This window comes from Hypomesus nipponensis, chromosome 17 (genome assembly GCF_054491055.1).
Source record: "Hypomesus nipponensis isolate SF chromosome 17, ASM5449105v1, whole genome shotgun sequence".
NCBI lineage: Eukaryota > Metazoa > Chordata > Actinopteri > Osmeriformes > Osmeridae > Hypomesus > Hypomesus nipponensis.
The window spans coordinates 23,658,872-23,683,170 of NC_140377.1; the positions used below are offsets into that span (position 1 = coordinate 23,658,872).

At 50.3% G+C, this 24,299-nt stretch overlaps 2 protein-coding genes across 4 annotated transcripts in view; both read left to right on the top strand.

The window, feature by feature from the left end:
- bptf (bromodomain PHD finger transcription factor) overlaps window positions 1-13,753 on the top strand; it is a 31,438-nt gene extending 17,685 nt beyond the window's left edge. The window contains exons 20-28 of one of the 2 annotated variants that reach the window (XM_084678533.1): window positions 455-3,883; window positions 5,143-6,459; window positions 7,239-7,300; window positions 8,294-8,783; window positions 8,987-9,429; window positions 11,084-11,273; window positions 12,001-12,085; window positions 12,412-12,598; window positions 12,934-13,753. In XM_084678533.1, the coding sequence (XP_084534659.1) occupies window positions 455-3,883; window positions 5,143-6,459; window positions 7,239-7,300; window positions 8,294-8,783; window positions 8,987-9,429; window positions 11,084-11,273; window positions 12,001-12,085; window positions 12,412-12,598; window positions 12,934-12,952 (6,222 nt within the window). In that variant the 3' untranslated portion in view covers window positions 12,953-13,753. The remainder of the gene's footprint in view (window positions 1-454; window positions 3,884-5,142; window positions 6,460-7,238; window positions 7,301-8,293; window positions 8,784-8,986; window positions 9,430-11,083; window positions 11,274-12,000; window positions 12,086-12,411; window positions 12,599-12,933) is intronic. The other variant, XM_084678534.1, reaches the window with a different exon arrangement.
- A 1,244-nt stretch (window positions 13,754-14,997) lies between these two features.
- Window positions 14,998-20,061, top strand: kpna2 (karyopherin alpha 2 (RAG cohort 1, importin alpha 1)). 2 transcript variants are annotated; one of them, XM_084678535.1, is made up of 11 exons: window positions 14,998-15,147; window positions 15,331-15,438; window positions 15,547-15,687; window positions 16,197-16,285; window positions 16,376-16,644; window positions 16,777-16,871; window positions 17,659-17,922; window positions 18,088-18,321; window positions 18,903-19,085; window positions 19,166-19,315; window positions 19,754-20,061. In XM_084678535.1, the coding sequence occupies exons 2-11, from the start codon at window positions 15,382-15,384 to the stop codon at window positions 19,844-19,846; spliced, it is 1,575 nt and encodes a 524-aa protein (XP_084534661.1). In that variant the 5' UTR covers window positions 14,998-15,147; window positions 15,331-15,381; the 3' UTR covers window positions 19,847-20,061. The 2 variants fall into 2 exon arrangements, with proteins under 2 accessions (XP_084534661.1, XP_084534662.1); XM_084678536.1 differs by having other exon boundaries at window positions 15,072-15,094.
- Window positions 20,062-24,299: the final 4,238 nt, after the last annotated feature.

Here is a 24,299-nt window from a genome sequence, read left to right on the forward strand (position 1 = left end):
CCTGCTGTGTGAGGCAGTACTGTTAGCATTGAGTCCTGCTGCGTGAGGCAGTACTGTTAGCATTGTATCCTGCTGTGTGAGGCAGTACTGTTAGCATTGTGTCCTGCTGTGTGAGGCAGTACTGTTAGCATTGTGTCCTGCTGTGTGAGGCAGTACTGTTAGCATTGTGTCCTGCTGTGTGAGGCAGTACTGTTAGCATTGTGTCCTGCTGTGTGAGGCAGTACTGTTAGCATTGTGTCCTGCTGTGTGAGGCAGTACTGTTAGCATTGTATCCTGCTGTGTGAGGCAGTACTGTTAGCATTGTGTCCTGCTGTGTGAGGCAGTCTGGTTAGCACTGCATTTGTATGAGCTGCATGGCATGCTCATATAAAGGCGTATGTAATGCTTTTAAAGTGTTTAAAAAACAAAGTAAATATTTAATTTGTATTGTCTGCTGTGTGCACTTGTTTTGCAGGGCTCCAGCCAGGGGCTGACTGTGGTGATCCAGGGCCAGGGCCAGACCAGGGGCCAGCTACAGATCCTCCCCCCAGGGGTGGCTGTCCTTCCTGGCCTGGGACAGCAGCTCATGCAGGCTGCCATGCCCAATGGCCAGGTGCAGCGCTTCCTCTTCACCCCTCTACCCCCTGCCTCTACACCTTCCTCTAAAACCACCTCCACTCCTCCCTCTACCCTCACCCCTGCATCCAACCCAGCCCCTGCCTCTACTCCCACCTCTACCCCCTCCTCTATCCCAGCCCCTGCCTCTAAAACCACCTCCAATCCTGCCTCTACCCTCACCCCTGCCTCTACTACCACCTCTACCTCTAGCACCGCATGTGCATCCACAACCATCTCCGCCCCTGCCTTTACATCCACCCCTGCCTTTACATCCACCCCTGCCTCTACAACCACCCCTGCCTCTACAACCACCCCTGCCTCTACAACCACCCCCGCCTCAATAACCACCCCCGCCTCAACCCCCTTACCTATCTCTACCCCCACCCCTGCCATTAAAATCACCCCCTCCTCTAGCTCCGCCCATGCATCCACAACCATCTCCGCCCCTGCCTCTACTTCCGCCCCTGCCTCTAAAACCACCCCTGTCTCTGCAATCACCCCCACCTCTAAAACCACCTCCACTCCAGCCTCTACAACCCCCCCTTCCTCTGCCTCTACAATCACCTCCACCCCCTTTCCGATAACCACTTCAGCCTCCACTCCCACCACCTCCTCTGCTTCATCCTTGTCTGCCTCCACCCTGGCCCTGGCCTCCACCCTGGTCCCAGCCTCTACACTAGCCTCAGCTTCAGCCTCCACTATGGCCCCAACCTCCACCCTGGTCCCAGCCTCTACACTGGCCTCAGCTCCAGCCTCCACCATGGCCCCAACCCCGGCTTCCACCATGGCCCCAGGCTCCACCCAGGCTCCAGCCTCTACACTAGCCTCAGCTTCAGCCTCCACTATGGCCCCAACCTCCACCCTGGTCCCAGCCTCTACACTGGCCTCAGTTCTAGCCTCCACCATGGCCTCAACCTCCACCCTGGTCCTGGCCTCCCCCGTGGCTACAGCCTCCACCCTAGCCCCAGCTTCCACTCTGAACCCAGCTCCAGCCTCCACCATGGCCCCAACCTCCACCCTGGTCCCAGCCTCTACACTAGCCTCAGCTTCAGCCTCCACTATGGCCCCAACCTCCACCCTAGTCCCAGCCTCTACACTAGCCTCAGCTTCAGCCTCCACTATGGCCCCAACCTCCACCCTGGTCCCAGCCTCTACACTGGCCTCAGCTCCAGCCTCCACCATGGCCCCAACCCCGGCTTCCACCATGGCCCCAGGCTCCACCCAGGCTCCAGCCTCTACACTAGCCTCAGCTTCAGCCTCCACTATGGCCCCAACCTCCACCCTGGTCCCAGCCTCTACACTGGCCTCAGTTCTAGCCTCCACCATGGCCTCAACCTCCACCCTGGTCCCAGACTCCACCGTGTCTCCAGCCTTTACTTTGGCCCCATCCTCCACACTGGCTCCAGCCTCCGTGGTGGGTTCTGCAGTGTCCTCAAACTCAAGATGGTCTGTGAGGCCCTCTCTGCAACCCAAGTGGAGGGCAGCATTCCAGACCCCAGCTTCCTCCCAGCCTCCACCCAGCCTCCTCCCCCCAGCCTCCTCTCAGACACAGGCTCAGCCAGCAGGGGCTCCTGTTCCTGCCCCTGTGTCTATACCTGCCCCTGAAGCTGCCCCTGTCTCTGTTCCTGCCCCTGTCTCTAAACCTTCCCCTGCCTCTGTACCTGCCCCTGTCTCCTTACCTGCCCCTGGGTCTTTACCTGCCCCTGTCTCCTTACCTGCCCCTGTCTCCTTACCTGCCTCTGTCTCCTTACCGGCCCCTGTCTCCTTACCTGCCCCTGGGTCTTTACCTGCCCCTGTCTCCTTACCTGCCTCTGTCTCCTTACCTGCCTCTGTCTCCTTACCTGCCCCTGGGTCTTTACCTGCCCCTGGGTCTTTACCTGCCCCTGTCTCCTTACCTGCCCCTGTCTCCTCACCTGCCTCTGTCTCCTTACCTGCCCCTGTCTCCTTACCTGCCTCTGTCTCCTTAACTGCCTCTGTCTCCTTACCTGCCCCTGTCTCTGTACTTGCCTCTGTCTGCTTACCTGCCCCCGTCTCCGTAACTGCCCCTGTCTCTGTACCTGACCCCGTCTCCTTACTTGTCTCTGCACCTGCCCCTGTCTCTGCAACTTCACCAGTCGCCTTACCTGCCCCAGTCTCCTTACTGGCCCCTGTCTCTAAACCTTCCCCTAAATCTACCCTTGTCTCCATACCTGCCCCAGTGTCCTTACCTGCCCCTGTCTCCTTACCTGCCCCTGTCTCCTTACTGGCCCCTGTCTCCTTACCTGCCCCTGTCTCCTTACCTGCCCCAGTCTCCTTACCTGCTCCAGTCTCCTTACTGGCCCCTGTCTCCTTACTTGCCCCTGTCTCTAAACCTTCCCCTAAATCTACCCCTGTCTCCATACCTGGCCGTGTCTCCTTACCTGTCCCTGTCTCTAAACCTGTCTCTGTTCGTGCTTCTGCCTCTAAACCTATCCCTTTTACTTCTTCTGTCTCCACACCTGTGCATGTCCCTGTCTCCATACCTGCCCCTGTCTCCATACCTGCCCCTATACCTCCCCCTGTCTCCTTACCTGCCCCTGTCTCTAAACCTGTCTCTGTTCCTGCTTCTGCCTCTAAACCTATCCCTTTTACTTCCTCTGTCTCCACACCTGTGCATGTCCCTGTCTCCTTACCTCCCCCTGTCTCCTTACCTCCCCCTGTCTCCATACCTGCCCCTGTCTCCTTACCTCCCCCTGTCTCCATACCTGCCCCTATACCTCCCCCTGTCTCCATACCTGCCCCTGTACCTCCTACTGTCTCCTTACCTGCCCCTGTACCTCCCCCTGTACCTGCCCCTGAATCTACCCCTGTCTCTATAACTGCCCCTGTAAATGCCCCTGTAGAGGCCTCAATCTCCTTAACTGCCCCTGTCACCCCCCAAGTGTCCCCACATTGTGCCCTTGTTACTCAAGTCTCCCTCCCCAGCTTGTCCCCCGCCATAGCCCCGAAGTTCCAGACCCCAGCCTCTCCTCACTTGGTCTCCCCCACCATCACCAAGACCACAGTGAATTATGCCCAGCACCAGCCCCAGAACCAGCACCAGGCTCAGAACCAGGCCCAACACCAGGCCAAGGTCCAGACCCAGCTGATCATGGTGCAGACAGGGCTGCACCAGCAGGTCCAGGTGCTGTCTGCCCTGCCTCCTCAGCCTCATCCCCAGTTCCAGCCTCATCCCCAGCCATCGCCCCAGCCTCACCCCCAGCACGGAGGAGCCCAGCCACTCAGCCTGCAGCTACCCATCCAGATCCATCCGGCACCAGCAGTCCAGGTAAGCAGCCTGGTAGAGCACCTCCAGCCAAGTAGAGCACCTCCAGCCAGGTAGAGCACCTCCAGCCTGGTAGAGCACCTCCAGCTTGGTAGAGCATCTCCAGCCTGGTAGAGCACCTCCAGCCAGGTAGAGCACCTCCAGCCAGGTAGAGCACCTCCAGCCAGGTAGAGCACCTCCAGCCAGGTAGAGCACCTCCAGCTTGATAGAGCACCTCCAGCCAGGTAGAGCACCTCCAGCTTGGTAGAGCACCTCCAGCCAGGTAGAGCACCTCCAGCCTGGTAGAGTACCTCCAGCCTGGTCTAGATGGGTGTTGGGGATGGTAAAAATATGTCGCTGTTCGAATGCACGTTCATATTCATTGAAAATATAACATTCCCTTTTGGAATGCAGGATAGTCCAGAGATTGCAGGTGTAGCATATCCCTCCCGACAGATGGTCTGACACTTGACTGATTATTGTACAATTTATTTTAAATCCCACAAACAACTGTAATATCTTATACAGAGTAACCCTAACCCAAAGAATTGACTTTGGTGGGCAGGTGCATACAGTAAACATATAAGAATCTTTAAAAGGGTTCTGTCCTTAAACTTAAAAAGTAAGAAATATAAATCATTTACAACAATATACGAACAACACTGTACAATATAAAATATTTATACAAAGTAAAAGAGTGCAGTGAGGCTCTGTGCCAGCGGAGCGTTAATGTAGGTGCAAAAGAGCATGTGCACAAACTGAAAATTGCACAGGCACTCTCTTTTGCTCTCTGTTTCCTGTCACATAAGGACCTCTGAATGAATTGTTCCATGTGAGGTCCATTTTGTCATTTTATGGCAACTGCTTAAATTTGCACTACACATTTTGTACTTGTAACAATAGCAGTTCTATCAAAATTGGTTTTGTTGTTTTCTAATGGGGCAAAAGAAAATGCAAATGAAAACATATCGAGATATATATATAGAATATCGTAAAAAATTTGACAATATCGAGATATCACTTTTTTTATATATATATCGCCCAGCCTGTGTCTAGGTTGGGAGGAAGCGGCCACAACTTTCCTTGCTTGCCTCAAGGTCCTAGTGGGATAGCAGATAGCCGATCACCTTCTTAGCAGGAATCTGAAGACAGTTTACAAAATTAGCCCTTTTTACAGAAGGCCTGTAAAGACAGGATCTGTTGTTTACATATCCTGTAACAAGTTGTCTACGAAACCTAAATACTGTTATAAGGGTTGGACATTTTGTCCTTTTTCTTCTCAGCTGCAGGCCCAACAGGCGCCAAACTTTGTGACCATTCAGTCATCTGCTGTCACAAAACAGATCCAACCTCAACACCTCCGGATCCAGTCAGCGCCACAGGCCCAACACCTCCGGATCCAGTCAGCGCCACAGGCCCAACACCTCCATCCCCAGCTCCAACACTTCCAGATCCACCAGCTCCAGCCCCAACACCTCCAGCTGAAGACCCAACACCTCCAGACCCAACACCTCCAGACCCAACCCCAGACAGGATCCCAACACCTCCAGCTCCAAACCCACCACCTCCAGCTCCAAACCCAACACCTCCAGCTCCAAACCCAACACCTTCAGCTCCAGACCCCACCCCAGACAGGAACCCAACACCTTCAGCTCCAGACCCCACCCCAGACAGGAACCCAACACCTTCAGCTCCAGACCCAACCCCAGACAGGAACCCAACACCTTCAGCTCCAGACCCCACCCCAGACAGGAACCCAACACCTTCAGCTCCAGACCCCACCCCAGACAGGAACCCAACCCCTTCAGCTCCAGACCCCACCCCAGACAGGAACCCAACACCTTCAGCTCCAGACCCCACCCCAGACAGGAACCCAACACCTTCAGCTCCAGACCCCACCCCAGACAGGAACCCAACACCTTCAGCTCCAGACCCCACCCCAGACAGGAACCCAACACCTTCAGCTCCAGACCCCACCCCAGACAGGAACCCAACCCCTTCAGCTCCAGACCCCACCCCAGACAGGAACCCAACACCTTCAGCTCCAGACCCCACCCCAGACAGGAACCCAACACCTTCAGCTCCAGACCCCACCCCAGACAGGAACCCAACACCTTCAGCTCCCGACCCCACCCCAGACAGGAACCCAACACCTTCAGCTCCAGACCCCACCCCAGACAGGAACCCAACACCTCCAGCTCCAGACCCAAGCCCAGACAGGAACCCAACACCTCCAGCTCCAGACCCAACCCCAGACAGGAACCCAACACCTTCAGCTCCCGACCCCACCCCAGACAGGAACCCAACACCTTCAGCTCCAGACTCCACCCCAGACAGGAACCCAACACCTCCAGCTCCAGACCCAAGCCCAGACAGGAACCCAACACCTCCAGCTCCAGACCCAACCCCAGACAGGAAGCCAACACCTCCAGCTCCAGACCCCACCCCAGACAGGAACCCAACACCTCCAGCTCCAGACCCAACCCCAGACAGGAACCCAACACCTCCAGACCCAGTGTTTCCAGTCCCAGCAACACCAGGATGCTAAGGAGGCCAGTCGGCCTAGCTCAAGCATGCACACACAGGTATCTCCCACCCAGGTATCTCCAATGGACTTACCATGGGCTCATCGACACCAACAACACAAACAGTTACACCTGTATCTGTACTTATCTGAGTATAACACACAAACAGTCACACCTGTATCTGTACTTATCTGAGTATAACACACAAACAGTCACACCTGTATCTGTACTTATCTGAGTATAACACACAAACAGTCACACTTGTATCTGTACTTATCTGAGTATAAAATAATTATAATGCTCTGTGAGTTGAGAGAGATGGGCAGGTTAGAGGGAAGGGGGGAGCAGGTTTTAGGGAAGGGGGGAGCAGGTTGGAGGGAAGGGGGGAGCAGGTTGGAGGGAAGGGGGGAGCAGGTTGGAGGGAAGGGGGGAGCAGGTTGGAGGGAAGGGGGGAGCAGGTTGGAGGGAAGGGGGGAGCAGGTTGGAGGGAAGGGGGAGCAGGTTGGAGGGATGGGGGGAGCAGGTTGGAGGGAAGGGGGAGGAGGTTGGAGGGAAGGGGGAGCAGGTTGGAGGGAAGGGGGAGCAGGTTGGAGGGAAGGGAGGAGCAGGTTGGAGGGAAGGGGGGAGCAGGTTGGAGGGAAGGGGGGAGCAGGTTGGAGGGAAGGGGGAGGAGGTTGGAGGGAAGGGGGGAGCAGGTTGGAGGGAAGGGAGGAGCAGGTTGGAGGGAAGGGGGGAGCAGGTTGGAGGGAAGGGGGGAGCAGGTTGGAGGGAAGGGGGGAGCAGGTTTGAGGGAAGGGAGGAGCAGGTTGAATCAAGCTTTTAAAGCAGTGGTCATTGACTAGTTCTTGTTGCAGGTGTTGGAGCAGCAGAAACAGAGGAAGATGATGTCACCTGCTGAGATAAAGGACAATCAGAGGTATGTACCAGATAGTCAGTATATCTATCTGTATCAGCCGACTATAACATCTAACTGCGCCAGCCGACCACAGAATCTAACTAACACTATACCAGCCGACCATAACATCTGACTGCACCAGCCAACCATAACATCTGACTAACACTATGCCAGCCGACCATAACATCTGACTAACACTATACCAGCCGACCATAACATCTGACTAACACTACACTATACCAGCCGACCATAACATCTGACTAACACTACACTATACCAGCCGACCATAACATCTGACTATCACTATACCAGCCGACCATAACATTTGACTATCACTATACCAAACGACCACAACATCTGACTAACACTATACCAGCGGACTATAACATCTGACTTACACTATACCAGCCGACCATAACATCTGACTAACACTATACCAGCCGACCATAACATCTGACTAACACTATACCAGCCGACTATAACATCTGACTAACACTATACCAGCCGACCATAACATCTGACTAACACTATACCAGCCGTCCATAACATCTGACTAACACTACACTATACCAGCCGACCATAACATCTGACTAACACTACACTATACCAGCCGACCATAACATCTGACTAACACTACACTATACCAGCCGACCATAACATCTGACTAACACTACACTATACCAGCCGACCATAACATCTGACTAACACTACACTATACCAGCCGACCATAACATCTGACTAACACTATACCAGCCGACCATAACATCTGACTAACACTACACTATACCAGCCGACCATAACATCTGACTAACACTACACTATACCAGCCGACCATAACATCTGACTAACACTACACCATACCAGCCGACCATAACATCTGACTAACACTATACCAGCCGACCATAACATCTGACTAACACTATACCAGCCGACCATAACATCTGACTAACACTATACCAGTCGACCATAACATCTGACTGTATGCTGGTAGCTAATGAAGTTCCTCCTGAACAGGATGGAGCAAGAGGAGCGCATGGAGGAGGAGAAGAGGAAGATTAAGAAGGACATGGGGGATGAGGAAAAGTGGAGCAGAAGGAAGGAGCAAGAGGAGGAGAAGGAGAGGAGGAAGAGGAAGGAACAGGAGGAGGAGAGGAGGAGGAGGAAGGAGCGAATGGAGGAGAAAGAAGAGAGGAGGAGGAAGGAGCGCATGGAGGAAGAGGAGGAGAGGAGGAGGAAGAGAAAGGAGGAGCGGACAGAGGAAGAGAAAAGAAGGAGGAGGAAGGAGGAGCACATGGAGGAGGAAAAGAGGAGGAGGAGGAGGAGGGAGGAGCGCATGGAGGAGGAGGAGAGGAGGAGGAGGAAGGAGGAGGCTGAGGAGAAGAGACGCTCCAAGCAGAGTGTCTGCAGAGTGTCAGCAGGGCTCTACAGACACAAGGAGCACCTAAAGCAGGAGATCCTGAAGAAGAGAGCTTTGCTGGACAAGGAGCTGAAGCTGGAGGTTCAGGTGAGGACCACACACACCTGTTACTCCCACACACACCTGTTACTCCCACACACACCTGTTACTCCCACACACACACCTGGGAAACCTGACACACACTCCTGAAACACTTCTGATGTACTTCTGAACATACCTGACACACACTAATCTGGACTTTGTTGGCGGTGTCCTTCTCTCTCTCTCCCTCCCCCTACCTCCCCCATCAGGAGGAGTTGAGGAGGGACATCAGCCATCTGAGGAGGGAGAAGGAGAGAGCACAGGCAGCAATCAACCAGGCTGCTTCCTCCTCCTCATCTCAGTCCTCCTCTCAGTCCTCCTCTCACTCCTCCTCTCACTCCTCCTCTCACTCTGCACTTAAACGCAAGGTGGAGGAAGAGAAAGATGGAAGCTGGCAAAGAGATGGAGAAAGGGACCATAAAAGACTGAGAGATTCCTATATTGATGGAGACAGAAACAGATATGTAGACAGGGACAGGGGTAAACCTAGAGATGGAGAGAGAGTCAAATACAAAGACAAAGAGAGACATCGGGCCATGGACTCCTCCTCCTGTTCTTCCAAGCCCAAAAAGACGGTGGTTTCTACCTCAGGAGATCCTAGGAGAGACACCAACCTGTACTGCGTCTGCAGAACACCGTATGATGAGTCTAGGTGAGACATGTTTACCAGTCTTGAGCAACTACAAAGTTCCGCCCCTTCATAATTTCACTAAATGCTTTCTGGTGAAAAATCTCCCACCCACAATTTTTCATGAATATTAATTTAGGTTCTTTCCCATTCTTTATGTGATGCATGAACACGGGCAGTTATCACGCACCCTAACCCTTCCCTGTGATCTGTCAGAGGACAGAGTAGTGTTCTAAGTTCTTACGGTGTTCCTGTTCTAGGTTCTACATTGGCTGTGACCTGTGTTCTAACTGGTTCCACGGTGCATGTGTGGGGATCACCGAGCAGCAGGCCCGTCTCCTGGACGACTATGTCTGTGCCGACTGCTTGCGTGCGCAGGAGGGCGGGGTGGGGAAGGAGGGCGGGGTGGGGAAGGAGGGCGGGGTGGAGAAGGAGGGCGGGGTGGGGAAGGAGGGCGGGGTGGGGAAGGAGGGCGGGGTGGGGAAGGAGGGCGGAGACAGCACGGAGGAACTCTACTGTATCTGCAGGACACCTTATGATGAAGCACAGTAAGACCTCCCCCTGAACACCCTGACCCCAACACCCCGAACATTCTGACCCCACACTGCGTCACCCTGACCAACACCCTGAACACTCTGACCCCACACTGCGTCACCCTGACCAACACCCTGAACACTCTGACCCCACACTGCATCACCCTGACCCCAACCCCCTGAACACTCTGACCCCACACTGCATCACCCTGACCAACACCCTGAACACTCTGACCCCACACTGCATCACCCTGACCAACACCCTGAACACTCTGACCCCACACTGCATCACCCTGACCCCAACACCCTGAACACTCTGACCCCACACTGCATCACCCTGACCCCAACACCCTGAACACTCTGACCCCACACTGCATCACCCTGACCAACACCCTGAACACTCTGACCCCACACTGCATCACCCTGACCCCAACACCCTGAACACTCTGACCCCACACTGCATCACCCTGACCCCAACACCCTGAACACTCTGACCCCACACTGCATCACCCTGACCCCAACACCCTGAACACTCTGACCCCACACTGCATCACCCTGACCAACACCCTGAACACTCTGACCCCACACTGCATCACCCTGACCCCAACACCCTGAACACTCTGACCCCACACTGCATCACCCTGACCCCAACACCCTGAACACTCTGACCCCACACTGCATCACCCTGACCCCAACACCCTGAACACTCTGACCCCACACTGCATCACCCTGACCCCAACACCCTGAACACTCTGACCCCACACTGCATCACCCTGACCCCAACACCCTGAACACTCTGACTCCACACTGCATCACCCTGACCCCAACACCCTGAACACTCTGACCCCACACTGCATCACCCTGACCCCAACACCCTGAACACTCTGACCCCACACTGCATCATCCTGACCAACACCCTGAACACTCTGACCCCACACTGCATCACCCTGACCAACACCCTGAACACTCTGACCCCACACTGCATCACCCTGACCCCAACACCCTGAACACTCTGACCCCACACTGCATCACCCTGACCAACACCCTGAACACTCTGACCCCACACTGCATCACCCTGACCAACACCCTGAACACTCTGACCCCACACTGCATCACCCCAACCCGTCTGACTCTCTCCCTGGCAGGTTCTATATTGGCTGTGACCGGTGCCAGAGCTGGTACCATGGGCGCTGTGTGGGCATTGTGCCAAGCGAGGCAACGCACATCGACACGTACGTGTGCCCACCGTGCCAGGCCACGCAGGACACCACCGTGCTCATGCCGCTCACTGCTAAGGACTATGAGGGCTTGAAGAGAATACTGCGGGCCTTACAGGTAGGGGAGCGTGGTGTAGCGTAGCAGGCCTCACAGGCAGGGGAGCGTGGTGTAGCGTAGCAGGCCTCACAGGCAGGGGAGCGTGGTGTAGCGTAGCAGGCCTCACAGGCAGGGGAGCGTGGTGTAGCGTAGCAGGCCTCACAGGCAGGGGAGCGTGGTGTAGCGTAGCAGGCCTCACAGGCAGGGGAGCGTGGTGTAGCGTAGCAGGCCTCACAGGCAGGGGAGCGTGGTGTAGCGTAGCAGGCCTCACAGGCAGGGGAGCGTGGTGTAGCGTAGCAGGCCTCACAGGCAGGGGAGCGTGGTGTAGCGTAGCAGGCCTCACAGGCAGGGGAGCGTGGTGTAGCGTAGCAGGCCTCACAGGCAGGGGAGCGTGGTGTAGCGTAGCAGGCCTCACAGGCAGGGGAGCGTGGTGTAGCGTAGCAGGCCTCACAGGCAGGGGAGCGTGGTGTAGCGTAGCAGGCCTTACAGGTAGGGGAGCGTGGTATAGCATAGAATACAATAGCAAAACATACCATAGAATTTGATAGGATAGTGCAGTTTAGTATAGAATATGATAGGATAGGGTAGCATGATTTAGCCCAGTATAGTAGAAGATTGAATACTTTAGCAAAGCGCCCTATAGCAGGGCGCATAGCACTGTATAGAATAGTATAGCACAGCATAGAACTACTTTAGATTATAACATATCATAGCATAATGAGCTCTACCCGCCTCTCTGCTTTATCAGGCTCATAAGATGGCCTGGCCCTTCCTGGAGCCTGTGGACCCTGGAGATGCCCCTGACTACTATGGAGTCATCAAGGAACCAATGGGTAAGCCTTAAATCTATTACCTCTCTTTCCTCAGAACCAGAAGGCAGCTCCCTGTCTCTGACCTATAGCACATGGGAACTACCTAGTCAGTGGTAGTAGACGGTGACTGTGCTCCTCGTCGTGGTAGTTTAAGTAGTTATTGGTGGTAGTTTACGGATGGTAGCTGTAGTTTAGGAATGGTAGTGGATGGTAGTTGTAGTTTTTGTATGGTAGTGGATGGTAGTTTATGGATGGTAATGTAGTTTATAGGTGGTCGTTTACGGATGGTATTTTATGGATGGTTAGGATTGTTTAGCTTACTTTATGACTGTGCTCCTGACCTCTAGACTTATCCACTATGGACGCCAGGCTGCAGCAGCGCTACTACAGCAAGCTGACGGAGTTTGTGGCCGACGTGACCAAAGTTTTTGAAAACTGCCGCTACTACAACCCCCCCGACTCCCCCTTCTACCAGTGTGCCGAGCAGCTGGAGGATGTGTTCGTGCAGAAGCTCAAGAGCTTCAAAGCTGGCAGGTCAGTCCCACGAGCAGGGTCTGTCCTCTCCTCCTCTCCCCTCTCCTCCTCTCCTCTCTCCCCTCTCCTCCTCTACTCTTCCCTCCTCTTTCTCCTCTCCTTTGTCGAGCCATGTTGTCCTGCCTGTGTGCTTGCTGTGCCTATGGTAGTGCTGCTGTGGACTCACTATGACTCCTCTCAGATCAGCATGTGGGCTTCTGGGTGCACATTCCCCTAAAGCTGTATGTGCACGTGTGTGTCTGCACGTGTAAGTTTGTCCGCCACATCTAACCATGCATCACCCCCAGTGTGTTCAAGTTGCATGTCTGATTTACACCTCATGATCTCTGTTGCAGGTGGTCTTCTCAGGTGTGAGCGTGTTGAGGATGGGACAGGCACCTCCGTAGCTCCGGACTGGTGGCTTCCTTGACAGTGGAGATTCTGTTTCCTTTGTAGAAGCAGTCCAAACCATGTTTTTGAGTTTTAGGTGAAGGAATTCCAAAGATGCCTTAAGTGGCAATCTGTAGTTGGCAGCCACCTAGACTCAATTCACAGAAACCAGGAAAACGCTGTACATTTATTTTCACTTCATTGAATTTTAGTGTTTAAATCTGGCATGTACAACTCGGCAAAGCATGAGTTGTTGATGAATCTGTTTTAGTTGGTTGGTGGTTCATTCAATTGTCAGTTGGATTAAAGATCCAGATTTCTCAACCGTCTGTGTAAAGGTGAATGTTTTATTGTAGGCCGTTTTGTGTTACCTCCTGGTGGCCTTGCTAACAGTTAAGATATGATGTGTTACTGGGCAGGCAGGCAGTCTGCTCAGTGGGTTAGGGTTAGGGTTAGATCCCGTTTCTAGGGCTAACCCTAACCCAGGCAGTCTGCTCAGTGGGGAGGAGAGAGCTCCGCTACTTGACTGTTATTATTTGGGGGAGTTTTAAATAATTTTGTCATTGATGAAAACAATAAATGTAATGGTTGTATGGTTTTTAAAATCCTTTTGTGAAGGATTGTTGTATAGTTCAAACATCCTGTGGTCCTGGTTCAAGAAGAATGAACCATTCTCCCCCCCTGCAATCCCCCGCTCCTTCCACGGGTCACTGCGTTGATTTGTTTGTCCATGTTCATGTCACTTGTGTTTAGAGAGTACTAAATAAAAACCTGTAAAGTTTCTAACCTGTCCTCCACCTCCCTTTCTCTCCCATTCTGTAGGGCTCATAAACATAAGCTTCCATCCTCTCTGGCCTCTTACAGCTGCTTCTTAAGGACTGGTGCTGCACATTGGCACCTGGGGGTCAATACTGCCACCTGGGGGTCAATACTGCCACCTGGGGGTCAATACTGGGTCCTGGAGGTCAATACTGGGTCCTGGAGGTCAATACTGGCACCTGGGGGTCAATACTGCCACCTGGGGGTCAATACTGGGTCCTGGAGGTCAATACTGGCACCTGGAGGTCAATACTGGCACCTGGAGGTCAATACTGGCACCTGAGGGGTCAATACTGGGTCCTGGGGGGGTCAATACTGGGTCCTGGGGGTCAATAGTTCTGTTTTTCTTCAGACGCTTACCTCGGACAGTCCACATACTTCCATTGAGAATTGTTCTTTCTTGATTATTCCTTTCTATTTTTCTCTCATCTCTGGACCACTGTTTTGGTTGCGCACATAGCCTCATGTGTTCAAGACAGACATTTTACTGCAGATTCACTCAGCATACTGAGCAAGGCTGGATACTAACTGGATAGTAATGCTTCTGGAAAGTTCCACATTATGGCCCTGGGACAGTGAGGATAACTAGAGGGACGGAGCGGTATCCTCCTTTCTTTATAAAGTGTCTTAACTCAAATTTTTCTTATTTTGGGGGGTATCAACTGATTAAATCTGTAGGATGTAGGCTAAATGAAACTGAATAAAGGAAGAAGCTCTTCACTCATGTGTCTGAACGTTTTTCTGGAGGTGAAGTAATACTGTGGAGGTAGTGTTGGCCGATCCAATGGTTTCACACAGGAATGTTTATGGAAGACAAAATGCACATTTGTTCTTAGTTGACATGTAACAGCTGACAACATGTTCAGGGTCATCCAAGATGAGAAGTTTGAATCATAGTTACATTCGGTGCACTTGATTTGAACTCCCAGACATTGTTCAATCACATCACACATCACAGACAACATAACGGCATGGAATTGTCTCTTAAATATCATACTTTGTTTTCGCAACAAGTGCATCACTTTGCTGACCAGAAAACTAATTGAACTAGCACATATTTAGTTGTCACTTTTTAAAAGCTTTAAACGTGGATATATAGCAAGTAATTTAACAAAACGGCATAAACTGGCCGAGGGACCCTCGGTGTGGCCCACGCACAAGCCAACGTGAGCCTTCTTTGTAAGCTCGCGATGAAGCTCTGGCATTGCGTCACATCCGGAGAACCCTGTGATTTTTTTAAACAGTCCAATAGGACCGTGCTTTGACTCGAACGGGCCAATCACTGGAGAGTGTGGCACGAATTTAAAGGTCTGTACACTTTCTTTTTCTAACAGAAATTTCTGAACAAGTACCAGGAAGGGGTAAGTAGATCAACTAGCTTACTTACTACATAAGTTAATTTATTTATGTATTTCGCGTCATATTAATATAGCTAATTCATTTGCTGTAGTGAACTAACGATTGCTTTGACGATATTCTTTCTTGTTTGCAAAGGAATTCCCAGTTGGTTGATATCCTGATAACACTGTATTTATGCTTTTCAGAAATTATAGGGCCTACAGGTTTAAGATCAATCTGCAGTCAAAAGCGACAAGATGTCTGAGAACGCAGATCGTCTGAATAAATTCAAGAACAAGGGCAAAGATGCAAATGTACGTCGAGTGTATAGTAAAGTACTGTATACCCATGCTTCATGAGTAACTAACGCAGCAAGCGAGAATCATTGATCCATCATCTGTGATCTCATCACTTTTCTCCAGGAACTTCGTCGACGAAGGGTCGAGGTGAACGTGGAGCTTCGTAAAGCCAAGAAGGATGATCAGATATTCAAGAGGAGGAACGTAACCACTCTGCCTGACGAGGCTACCTCGCCTCTGCAGGAGAAAAGTCAAAATGCACAAGTAAGACGGTGTTTAAAACAACTTTTATCGGTAAGCTTAATTGCAGTACTTATGTGATCTCTCACTTCAATCTACTGTAGCCGAGTTGGATCACATGTAATAGCTGCAATTATGGGGATCACAAAAGACAAAGGTGTGGTTACTGTCGCTGGATCTTAATACTAATAGCCCATTCTATAGCTTTACTACTCCCAATCACCCAGAATATTTTTTTTTTCACAGGCCAGAGATGGCATTGTACCCATTAATGTAGGAATTTAACCTGAATTTATTTACATCATTTAACATGGCGGTCGACGAGCTACTGGCACTGCATGAAACTTCACTCGAAGCGGTTGCGATAGTACGACTATGTATCTCGCATATTTTGGTCAGCTATTACAGGCCTATCAGTACGTGTTTGTCTGCTCAGTAAAGTTATAAAATATAAGGCTATTTACTTAAAATAGACTGAGTGGCCGTGTCATCTGGAGACTGACTAGTTTACTCATTGTGTTGCATGAACGCAGCCGTCTCGGCACTGGACGGTAGCGGAGATCGTATCAGGGGTGAACAGCGCGAGTCTGGACGTGCAGCTGCAGGCCACTCAAGCCGCCAGGTGAGGAACTCTGCCGCATGCCTAGGCTGCATGACGGATTCGGGATGAAGGAACGTGATGTCAGACTCTGTGCCGTTTCTGTGTTAACAGGAAGTTGCTGTCTCGCGAGCGGCACCCCCCGATAGACCACATCATCTCCGCGGGGCTGATCCCCAGGTTTGTGTCCTTCCTGGGGCTCGAGGAGTCATCTCCCATCCAGTTTGAGGCTGCGTGGGCGCTGACAAACATCGCGTCCGGCACCTCGGACCAGACCACAGCGGTGGTGGAGGGGGGGGGCATCCCAGCCTTCGTCAGCCTGGTACGCTCCCCCCACCCCCATATCAGTGAGCAGGCCGTTTGGGCGCTGGGCAACATTGCTGGTAAGGACTTCCTGGAGTCGTGTGTGTGTGTGTTCACGGTGGTGTGTGTGTGTTCACGGTGGTGTGTGTGTGTTCACGGTGGTGTGTGTGTTCACGGTGGTGTGTGTGTTCACGGTGGTGTGTGTGTTCCAGGGGATGGCTCTGCCTACAGGGATCTCGTCATCAAACACGGGGCGGTGGCGCCGCTGCTGAGCCTGCTGGCTGTCCCTGACCTCTCGGTCTTCTCGGTGGGTACCAGGACCCTCACACACTACACACAGAGGGGGGAGGAGGGGATCTGGGGTCAGGACAGTAGGCACAGCTGCATCCACACAGCTGAGGACTTTTTCCCTATTTTGGTTTCAAATTCAAACCTTCAAACTCCTTTCCCTGTTTCCTGTCTGAAGTGCAGGTCCGGCCACTAGGGGGTGTAGTAGCTGTAGTGTTTCTAAGGTTTGGCATTAGTACATTTCACCTAATTTTAATAAACAAATGGTGCTTATAGACGGTAGGGGTGGGAATATTTTGGTACCTCACGATTCAAATTGATTCTTGGGGCCACGATTCGATTAAAAATCGATTCACAATTAGATTTATCAAATTTGCATTCAATATAAGCTTATGTATCCGGTTTGAATTGGTGAAACTCACTCCTCAAGTATGTAACAAGCCACCCGCGTCATTGAATAGTTAGCTTTTCTTTGGCGTAGCTGGTAGTGGTGGCGCTTGGGAAGTCAGTCAGAAGAAATGCAAATAGATTATTTTTTTTATTTTTTTACCCTAATGTACAGTATTTAAGGTTCAGAATTGTGTGTGTGTGTGTATATAAGGTTCAGGTGTGTGTGTATATATAAGGTTCAGGTGTGTGTGTGTGTGTGTGTATAAGGTTCAGGTGTGTGTGTGTATATATAAGGTTCAGGTGTGTGTGTGTGTGTGTGTATAAGGTTCAGGTGTGTGTGTATATATAAGGTTCAGGTGTGTGTGTGTGTGTGTATAAGGTTCAGAAGTCGTGACCTTGTCCTAACCCTCCCCCAGGCCGGCTATCTGAGGAATGTGACGTGGACGCTGTCCAACTTGTGTCGGAACAAGAGCCCCGCCCCCCCACTAGGCGCGGTGCAGCAGCTGCTGCCTGCGCTAGTGCGCCTGCTTCACCACGGCGACCGGGAGGTTCTGGCGGACGCTTGTTGGGCCGTGTCCTACCTGACAGACGGACCCAACGACAGGATCCAGGTGGTGGTTCAGACCGGCCTGTTGCCACGTCTGGTCACCCTACTGGGCTGTGGAGACCTGTCTGTCCTGGTGGGTACATGTGTGCACACACACAGCTACAACACACACACTGTGACATACACAAACATGTATACACACACTGACCATAAAAGGTTCTAAAGCAGCACTTTGTACACACGGAACACGTACCTTACTCACCTTAACCCCCGGAGTGCGTTTGATTTGCCCCTGCAGACACCCTCCCTGCGCGCCCTGGGCAACATCGTGACGGGGACAGACGAGCAGACCCAGGCAGTGCTTGATGCAGGTGTGCTGGCCGTGTTCCCGCCCCTGCTGCGCCACGCCCGGCCCAGTGTACAGAAGGAAGCGGCCTGGACACTGTCCAACGTGACAGCTGGCAGTGAGGGGCAGATTCAAGCAGTGCTGGATGCAGGCCTGCTGCCCCTCCTGGTGGACCTGCTGAGACAGGTGTGCTTGGTTTATGTCTGTCTGGGCTGGACAAGTAGGGGGGGGGGCAGGGACATTATAAACAGTGATATTTAATTATTGTATTTCTTCGGTTAAACGCCGCCCTCAAATAAACGATGCACCAAAAAATCTGAAAACGGTTATTTAATTGGTTAAATTAAAATACAGTATTTATTAGGGTTAGTGTACCAGGTAGTTCATCAGGTATATTCTTTGTTTGTCTATGGCCGCACTGCAGCTATAATTCACAAAAATGAACATTGTGTAATAAACGCTGCAGCGTTTAATCGAAGAAATGCAGTAGGAAGTACTTGGCAGGTGATTGGTTGAACCATCAGTCTGTCACCGTCTATCACAGACTGACTTCAACCACGTCCGAAGCTGCCAATAATTCCTTTATAAGACAATTATTAGTCCCAACCCCTGTGGTTGAGGCACAAACAGATAACTTGGAACTTGGCAAGATGCATTTCTGATTGGTTAACGTTTATCTGAGGTTATTCAGTTAAGGGGTGATACTCTGACAGTCACAAAGACTTCCTGAAAATATTGATCTTTCCCCTCCTCCCCTCCATCTGCAGGGTGACTTTAAGACACAGAAGGAGGCAGTGTGGGCGGTGACCAACCTGACCAGCGGGGGCAGTGTGGAGCAGGTGGTGCAGCTGGTGCAGAGCAGTGCTTTGGATCCCCTGCTGGCCCTGCTGTCCTCCAAAGACACCAAGACTCTGCTGGTCATCCTGGATGCCCTCACCAACATCTTCCTGGTGAGGCTCACACACACAGAAACTACACATACTATTCTTGGATGGCTCTAGCAATGAAGTGTGTGTGTGTGTGTGTCCAGGCTGGGGAGAAGATTGAGGAGACAGACAAGCTGTGCCTGATGGTGGAGGAGTGTGGCGGGTTGGACCGTATCGAAGCCCTGCAGTCTCACGAGAATGAAATGGTCTACAAGGCCTCGTTGGCGCTCATAGAGAAATACTTCTCTGCAGAGGTGAGGAGACTTGCCTGTACAGACTGAACCATGTCCTTGATCTTGTGGCTCAGTCATGCAGCGTTCTGAAGCTTTTCCCGATATTTTTTAAATTGCCAAGCTACTTTTAACTGCCTTTAATATGTTTATAATTCACTGGAATAATCAGTTAAATGGCAACCTGCAAAATCATTCCTATAGAGGAGGCGCCTATAGAGGAGGTGCTATTTGTTCTGTTTTGTAGCTGATAAAAGGATTGTGTGTGTGTGTATGCGCGCGTTGCATTGAAGACAACTTTACAGCAGTTTCATGCGGCGTCACTATGACGACCAGCAAGATGGAAGGGTGCTATCTTCAGCGGAGGACAGAAGTACAATACTGTACATCCAACCCTACCTGTACTGTACATTTGAGCCGGTGTTCTGTGCTGCCGGTTTTAACATGTTACCTGTGTTGCAGGAGGAGGAGGATCAGCAGGTGGCACCTGCAGCTATGACAGATGGTTACGCATTCCAGATCAACGACAACCAAACGAGCACTTTCAACTTCTAAACTCATCTCATCTCCCCCTGCCTACTGCTCTGTCCTGTTTCTACTGTCTGTTATGTCTCTACTGCTCTGCGTGTCCTGTTTCTACTGTCTGTTATGTCTCTACTGCTCTGTGTGTCCTGTTTCTACTGTCTGTTATGTCAATGTGACAATGGAACTGTCAGGCATGTATATTACCTTTTTAATCAGGTTAACTGTAAATAAAGTTCTTAAAAGAAGCCCTTTGTGTGTTTTCATTATGAAATAAAACACTTGAGGCCTGTTCCATAAAGAAAGTTTACGGAATTAGCCAGACTAATGTCAGTGAGTCGGACTCATTTCTAGTTCCTTCGGTTCCATAAAGCTAGTTCAACTTACTTCGAACTCAGTTACTATGACAACTTGGGCTGCGAAACTTGCCTGGTCCAGGGCAAGTTAACTGTCAGGCTTAGCCTGAGTTGGTGCTAATGTAGCCGGTGTGTGGTGAAACTCACTCCTCAAGTATTAACAGGCCACCCGCGTCAGTGAATTGCTAGATTTTAGTTGGCGTAGTTGGTAGTGGTGGCGCTTGAAGTCAGAGGTGGTGAGTTTGAGTCCAGGTGGGAGCGGACGGATGCCTGTATACCTCTGACGGAACTTGCAAGACTACGTCTGTTACGCTTAACCAGACTTTCCTGTAACGCTGACCCAATGGGAAAACAATTATTCACTATGATTTTCTGCCGACTCTAAATGTAACTTTATATCAGTCAAAAAATGTACATATGTATAAAATATACCCGTGCAAATTTAAGTATACTACAATACAAAACATTTTAAGTATACTACAATGATGGGCTATAAAAACACGGAGAGCCTATTTTCCACCAAACAGGGTGAATTTGGGTAATGTGGGACACCTAAGCTGCAGAGTGTTTTCTTCCTTGCTATAATAATAAGACTGTATTCATACAGAACATTTTGTAAAAGAATTGCAGCTCAATGTACTTTACATAAAATCTATAAAAACAAAGTCATAAAAGTAATAAAACCCTTCTGAACACAGGCCGCAGTCTTTGCGGTATCTCGTGCCACAGTCTTTGCGGTATCTCGAGCCACAGTCTTTGCGGTATCTCGAGCCACAGTCTTTGCGGTATCTCGAGCCACAGTCTTTGCGGTATTTCGAGCCACAGTCTTTGCGGTATCTCGAGCCACAGTCTTTGCGGTATCTCGAGCCACAGTCTTTGCGGTATCACGAGCCACAGTCTTTGCGGTATCTCGAGCCACAGTCTTTGCGGTATCTCGAGCCACAGTCTTGGCGGTATCTCGAGCCACAGTCTTGGCGGTATCTCGAGCCACAGTCTTGGCGGTATCTCGAGCCACAGTCTTGGCGGTATCTCGAGCCACAGTCTTTGCGGTATCTCGAGCCACAGTCTTTGCGGTATCTCCAGCCACAGTCTTGGCGGTATCTCCAGCCACAGTCTTTGCGGTATCTCGAGCCACAGTCTTTGCGGTATCTCGAGCCACAGTCTTTGCGGTATCTCCAGCCACAGTCTTTGCGGTATCTCGAGCTACAGTCTTTGCGGTATCTCGAGCCACAGTCTTGGTGGTATCTCGAGCCACAGTCTTTGCGGTATCTCGAGCCACAGTCTTTGCGGTTTCCCAATAAAAATAAAATGGAACTCAACAAAACACAAGCTGCAGTCTTTGCGGGACTGAAAATCAATAGAAACAATAATACAAGTAATTAAAGAAAAAAAAACCCTCTGAGATAAAATTAGTAAAATGCTTTGGTAAAAAGATTTCAGCCGTCTTTTGAAAATGTCTAGTGTGTTTGCTTCCCTAATATGTATGGGTGATGTGTTCCATAGTTTTGGGGCGTAGTTGACAAAGGCCGCATCACCAATCTCCTTATGACTGCTTCTGGTGACCTCTAGTAGGCCTGCATCTGATGATCGCAGGGTTCTAGCTGGTGTGTAGTTCGTAAGAGAGTTAGCAATGTAGCTATCTTTGTCCATTTAAGGCTTTGTGTGTGAGTAAAAGGACCTTAAAGTCAATTCTGAAGCTAACAGGGAGCCAGTGTAAAGTAGCTAGGACAGGACTAATGTCTTATTTCCTTTTAGTTTTGGTTACAAATCTAGCTGTAGAGTTTTGAATGAGCTGTAGTCTTACAGGTGTTTTCTTGGGAAGACCAGCAAAAAGTGTATTACAGTAGTCCAGCCGGATGGATATAAAAGCTTGAATTAGCTTCTCTGCATCATTTTAGTTTATGAATGGTTGTACCTTCGCTATGACAATGTCTAGTCTACAGAACTTTGACTCTAGGTTTAGCATGGATGCAATGTGACTGAAAATTTCAGTTTTGTGATTTAACGTGATTGGTGTGTCACAGAAAGAGTCAGGGTATAAGTCCATCAGGAAGCTCCAATGAGAAAATGCATGCAAAACATGTCCCAGTTTACTCAAATTCACCCTATGTTTCTAATGCGCCTAAATAAAGGTCTATAAATAGGCTGAGGAACTCAACGTGCATCATGGCGTGTCCTTTCATTGACGAGGTGGTAAAGGAGAGAGCTGTCATCATACGAAGGGCTCTTCAAAGAGAGCGAACATTGGCATACACTGACAATTGCCTCCATGAGCGGTACAGGTTCTCCAGGGAAGGGATCCGATGTATTTGTAGGTTGCTAAACCCATATCTTGCCAATTCCACCCGCCGCAATAAAGCTCTTACAGTCCCACAGGCTGTGTGCATAGCACTTGCCTTGCCTCACGTTTTTTGCCAGTGGCACATTTCTGTATACCGTTGGAGATGCAGAGACATTGGCAAAGCCACTGTTTGCTGCTCTGTAAGAGCAGTTTATATGGCTTAAAGAAACTGCTGAATCTTCATCACCTTCCCTGGTCACAGAGGTCTTTCCCAGATGTCATTGGGGCTGTATAGGCAAATAATTATTTTGGTTAGCATAATGTTGCAGTATATGCCAGACGGCTGAGTGGTTAAGGAATTGGGCTATTAATCAGAATCAGGGGTGCAGTTCTGGGCGTATGTGAAGCCCTCTATGACATTGCTTATAATATTCTCTTCAAATAAAAAGTGACTTGATATGTGTGGGTGTGCTTATCTTTATTATGGCAGTTATACTTACATCTTTTTCCAGTTGTTGGATTTCCAATTCGATCTTCTGCATCTTCATTTTTTTGTACTTCATTTACATTGCATTTACATTTATGCTCCTCATCTCTCTCCACTGGCTACCCATCAATGCCCGTATCAGATTCAAGACCCTTTAATCTACTGGTACTGACCTTCCGAGCAGTGAACGGGACTGCATCCGACTAAATCAAGTGTCTCCTGCAACCTTACACCCCCACCTGTCCTACGGTCTTCTTCAGACAACCGCCTGGTGGTCCCACCGCTCAAGACCGCCCGGTCCCAACACAAGCTCTTCTCCTTCCTGGCCCCCCAATGGTGGAATCAGTTCCCCACCTCCATCAGGGACACTGACTGTCTCCCCACCTTCAAGAAAAGGCTCAAGACACACTTGTTCCAGGAGTATACGGCACTTAGGAATGCTTGACTGGACCTGATGTTAGTTTCCTCCAGGATCACAATGACTCTTATTGAGTGACTTGTTGGTCTTGTAGGTTAGTTATAACGAAGTTAACTCTTGTACTCGCTGTGAAATATTTTACTGTTGGTTGTTCTTCTACAGGTACAGTCTTGCACTTTTTGGGGTTCATGTTGTTTTAATTTGTAACTTGTATAACTGCATGCTCTTATGGGTCTTCCCTTTGGCACTTGTTTAGTTTTTCACAATGTATGCTTCATGTTTTGGCTGCTTGCAATGTTTGGGACTTCCTCGTTGTTATGATCAGTGACCTATGCTCTTTTGTAAAGCTGTCTCTTGGAAGTCGCTTTGGATAGAAGCGTCTGCTAAATGCTTAAAAGGCACAAATGTATGCATTTAGCAGACGCTTTTATCCAAAGCGACTTCCAAGAGAGAGTTTTACAAAAGTGCATAGGTAACTGATCATAACAACGAGATTTCCCCAAACATTGCGGGTAGCCAAACATGAAGCATACATTGTGAAACCACGTGACCATGTGAAGTTCCAAAGGGAAGAACAGTAAGAGCATGTAGTTAGACAATTTACAATTAAACAGCAAGAAACTCAAAATCGTAAGTGTACCTGTGGAAAAAGCAAGCAACAATAATATATTTCACGGCGAGTACAATAATTTTAAGACAGTTACAAAAAAACAACAAACGCAACAAGTCTCTTACTAAGAGTCATTGTGTCCTGGAGGAAACTAACATCAGGTCCAGCCAATTATTCCTAAGTGCTGTTGTACTCCTGGAACAAGTGCGTCTTGAGCCTTCTTTTGAAGGTGGGGAGACAGTTAGTGTCTCTGATGGACGTGGGGAGTTGATTCCACTAGTTCATTTCCACATCAAGTGCATCAAATTTCCAGGGATCTCTAGATTCTTTAGAT

Bases quoted from the DNA above. Each gene is read 5' to 3' on its own strand.
- kpna2 (XM_084678535.1), top strand. From the start codon at position 15,382: ATGTCTGAGAACGCAGATCGTCTGAATAAATTCAAGAACAAGGGCAAA. The intron at 16,286-16,375 runs GTGAGGAACTCT...CTGTGTTAACAG, and splicing joins CAGGCCACTCAAGCCGCCAG to GAAGTTGCTGTCTCGCGAGC. The intron at 16,872-17,658 runs GTGGGTACCAGG...ACCCTCCCCCAG, and splicing joins CTGACCTCTCGGTCTTCTCG to GCCGGCTATCTGAGGAATGT.